The sequence below is a fragment of the Pteropus alecto genome, unplaced genomic scaffold (assembly GCF_000325575.1).
Source record: "Pteropus alecto unplaced genomic scaffold, ASM32557v1 scaffold14, whole genome shotgun sequence".
Lineage (NCBI taxonomy): Eukaryota > Metazoa > Chordata > Mammalia > Chiroptera > Pteropodidae > Pteropus > Pteropus alecto.
The window spans coordinates 16,670,667-16,674,875 of NW_006436810.1; the positions used below are offsets into that span (position 1 = coordinate 16,670,667).

Here is a 4,209-nt window from a genome sequence, read left to right on the forward strand (position 1 = left end):
GAGACTGCAGCGCGGCCTACGACACACTGGTGGAGCTGACGGTGCACATGAACGAGACCGGCCACTACCGCGACGACAACCGGGACAAGGACGCCGAGAAGACCCGGCGCTGGTCCAAGCCGCGCAAGCGCTCCCTGCTGGAGATGGAGGGCAAGGAGGACGCGCAGAAGGTGCTCAAGTGCATGTACTGCGGCCACTCGTTCGAGTCGCTGCAGGACCTGAGCGTGCACATGATCAAGACGAAACACTACCAGAAAGTGCCTCTCAAGGAGCCCGTCCCCGCCATCGCCAAGCTGGTCCCGTCCACGAAGAAGCGCGCGCTCCAGGACCTGGCGTCGCCGTGCTCCCCGGAGCCCGCCGGCCTCGCCGCCGAGGCGGCGCTGAGCGAGTCGGCCAAGGACCAGAAGGCCGCCAACCCCTACGTGACGCCCAACAACCGCTACGGCTACCAGAACGGGGCCAGCTACACCTGGCAGTTCGAGGCCCGCAAGGCGCAGATCCTCAAGTGCATGGAGTGCGGCAGCTCCCACGACACCCTGCAGCAGCTCACCGCCCACATGATGGTCACCGGCCACTTCCTGAAGGTCACCACCTCCGCCTCCAAGAAGGGGAAGCAGCTGGTGCTGGACCCGGTGGTGGAGGAGAAGATCCAGTCCATCCCCCTGCCCCCCACCACGCACACCCGCATCCCCGCCGCCCACGTCAAAAAGCAGCCGGACTCGCCGGCGGGGTCCACCGCCTCGGAGGAGAAGAGGGAGCCCGAGAAGGAGAAGGCGCCGGCGGCCGGCGACGCGGACCGGCGGATCAAGGAGGAGGGCGAGGATGCGCCCGAGCGGGTGGAGCCCGCGGCCCTCTACCAGTACCTCCGCGAGGAGGACCTGGACGACGGCCCCAAGGGCGGGGTGGACATCCTGAAGTCGCTGGAGAACACGGTCTCCACGGCCATCAGCAAGGCCCAGAACGGCGCACCCTCGTGGGGCGGCTACCCCAGCATCCACGCGGCCTACCAGCTGCCGGGCACCGTGAAGCCGCTGCCCACCGTGCAGAGCGTGCAGATGCAGCCGACCTACGCCGGCGGCGTGAAGCCGCTGTCCTCGGAGCACAGCGCGCTGCTGCACGCGCCCGGCAGCCTCACGCCGCCGCCCCACAAGAGCAACGTGTCGGCCATGGAGGAGCTGGTGGAGAAGGTCACGGGCAAGGTCAGCGTGAAGGAGGAGGACAGGCTGGCGGAGAAGAGGAAGGGCTCGCCGGCCAAGGCCGTGTCCCCCGTGGCCAAGGAGAACAAAGACTTCCCCAGGACGGAGGACGTCGGCGGCAAAGCCCAGCCGAAGACGGGCCCCGAGGCGGAGGCCGGCAAGGCCAAAAAGGACGGCGTGGTGGACGCCCACACCCCCAACGGCACCGAGCCGCTCAAGGCCAAAGTCACCAACGGCTGTAACAACCTGGGCATCATCACGGACCACTCGCCGGAGCCCTCGTTCATCAGCCCGCTGAGTGCTCTGCAGTCCATCATGAACACGCACCTGGGCAAGGTGTCCAAGCCCGTGAGCCCGGCGCTGGACCCGCTGGCCATGCTGTACAAGATCAGCAACAGCGTGCTGGACAAGCCCGTGTGTCCCGCCACCCCCGCCAAGCAGGCCGGCGCCATCGACCGGTACTACTACGAGCACAGCGACCAGCCCATCGACCTGACCAAGGCCAAGAGCAAGCCCCTGCTGCCCGCCGCCGACTCGGTCTCGCCGCCCCTGCGAGAGAGCGCGCTCATGGACATCTCGGACATGGTGAAGAACCTGACGGGCCGGCTGACCCCCAAGTCCTCCACGCCCTCCACCGTGTCCGAGAAGTCGGACGCTGACGGCAGCAGCTTCGAGGAGGCGCTGGACGAGCTGTCGCCCGTCCACAAGCGGAAGGGCCGGCAGTCCAACTGGAACCCGCAGCACCTGCTCATCCTTCAGGCGCAGTTCGCCTCCAGCCTGCGGGAGACCGCCGAGGGCAAGTACATCATGGCGGACCTGGGCCCCCAGGAGCGCGTGCACATCTCCAAGTTCACGGGGCTCTCCATGACCACCATCAGCCACTGGCTGGCCAACGTCAAGTACCAGCTGAGGAGGACAGGGGGGACGAAGTTCCTGAAGAACCTGGACACGGGCCACCCCGTGTTCTTTTGCAACGATTGTGCCTCTCAGTTCAGGACTGCTTCCACGTACATAAATCACCTCGAGACGCACTTGGGCTTCAGCTTGAAGGACCTCTCCAAGCTGCCCCTCAACCAGATCCAGGAACAGCAGAATGTTTCGAAAGTCCTGGCCAGCAAGGGCTTGGGCCCGGCGGGGGCCGCCGAGGACGACCTGGGCTCCACATTCCAGTGCAAGCTGTGCAACCGGACCTTTGCGAGCAAGCACGCAGTCAAACTGCACCTCAGCAAGACCCACGGCAAGTCCCCGGAGGACCACCTCATCTACGTGACGGAGCTGGAGAAGCAGTAGCGTCCGGCCGCGCAGGGCCCGCGGCTTCGCACCGAGCATCGCCTTCGCCCTGCACGAGGCCCGGCCTGAGCCTCCGAAATCAGCCTGTCCTTCGTCGCCGAACTGCCTGTCTGGGCCTTGGTTTTTCTTACACATATTTTGTAGTTATATTTATATGCTCTTTGTCTGATCGTGCATGTTATTTTTCTTTTTCCGTGAGTCAAAGTCTGACCTTTATTTTCAACATCTGTTCTTGATGTTAAGCTATCTTTTGTAGGGAATAGTGGGGCCGCACTACTCAGAGACATTTACTTAGCAGGAAAGAAAGACACAAATAACAATGACAAAAAGACATCCTAAAATTACAAAGTTGCCATGACAATAAAGGTCACAGAACCTAGTAGTGTCAGATTTAACCCTGTGAGGACTGCAATCGCATCTCTGTGCCTTTCACTCAAAAATAAAAAAAAAAAAAAGAGAGAGAGAAACAGGACAAAAAGGCTTCAAGGCATTTCATTCAGATCAAAAGCCGTGTCAGACGCAAAACTTACTTAATCATTAAAAGTGAGCGTTTCCGCGCATCCTGGTTGGCGGGAGGCACGCGTGCCGCCGCTGAGGACACGGCCTTGCCCGGGACTCGCCGCGTTAGGAAGCCACTTCACACGTCTAAAACAAAACAAAAACAAAACAAAACGACCACAAAAAACTAACAATAGCAGACACCCCAGTTGCCACTATGCCCAAACCCTCTGGATGCCGAAAAAAAAAAAAAATGCCACTTTTGGCACAAAAAGTATGCAAGCTATTATTTAAAAATGTGTAAAAATGCTATTTCTTTTTCTCCTGTAAAATACTGCGGTTTATAGTTATTTACAAATGTAAGCTTTGGTACAAGCTGACCTTTCTATAGCGTGCTGCACTGGTAAATGAAAAAAAAAAAAACAAAAAAACGGGCAAATGTTGGAGTTCTTTCCTTGTAAATTGCCAGCATCAGCTTAAAAACTCCCGTATGTTACATATCGTACCATTGAAATCTATTCCACTTTCTTCGTACCTTCTGGCTGTTTGCTTTCTCTTTTAACTTTTTATATTGTCATTTTATATTAAATTTCTGTGTATATACTGTAAAACCACAATTTTTGAATAAAATTTAGTTCCTGCAGCTTGATTTAAATAGAGAAATTTTACTGGCACTTGCATCTTTCCAGATGCATGTATATCAAACAAAAATAAATAAATGAAAACAAAGCAAGCGATGCACTATTAATTATACATCTTGGTGTTCTGTCATTAATATTGTAAGGTACATTTGGGTTCCCACAATTAAGTCCACTGTTTTCTCAACTGTAAAATAAATCCACACGCGGTTCTTGATTTACGCAGGCTGTCATGTCGTCATTGTTTTGCCTTCGAGGTGTTATTTCCGCAGTAAGGAGTCCTGCTCAGGCGACCGACCGACCGACGTTCTGTTCAGAGCCGTCGCCTGGGATTCATGTGCTGATGCGCTTCGCTCCGGCGGTAAGCTTTGCGTTTTTGAGGATGATAATTAAACATTTCACCTGCTCCGAGCGCCCCTGAGCTCGGCCCCGGTCCATGGAGGCTGGGGGGCTTCGTCCGGGGACGCCGCGGGGGCCGTTTGCAGATGTTCCCACTCCCCGTCCGGCCCGCAGACCTCGCGATGGCTGCGGCAGGCGGGGGGTCTCCCTGCGGCAGCTAAGACCCCGGGGCTCAGAACTGGTTCTCT

At 57.3% G+C, this 4,209-nt stretch overlaps 1 protein-coding gene across 1 annotated transcript in view; it reads left to right on the top strand.

Annotated features, from left to right (window-relative positions):
- The window catches only part of TSHZ1 (teashirt zinc finger homeobox 1), a 4,553-nt gene extending 710 nt beyond the window's left edge, over positions 1 to 3,843 (top strand). Inside the window, exon 2 of the mRNA XM_025048127.1 lies at positions 4 to 3,843. Coding sequence (XP_024903895.1) covers positions 4 to 2,486 — 2,483 coding nt within the window. The 3' untranslated portion in view covers positions 2,487 to 3,843. The remainder of the gene's footprint in view (positions 1 to 3) is intronic.
- The last annotated feature ends 366 nt before the right edge of the window (positions 3,844 to 4,209 follow it).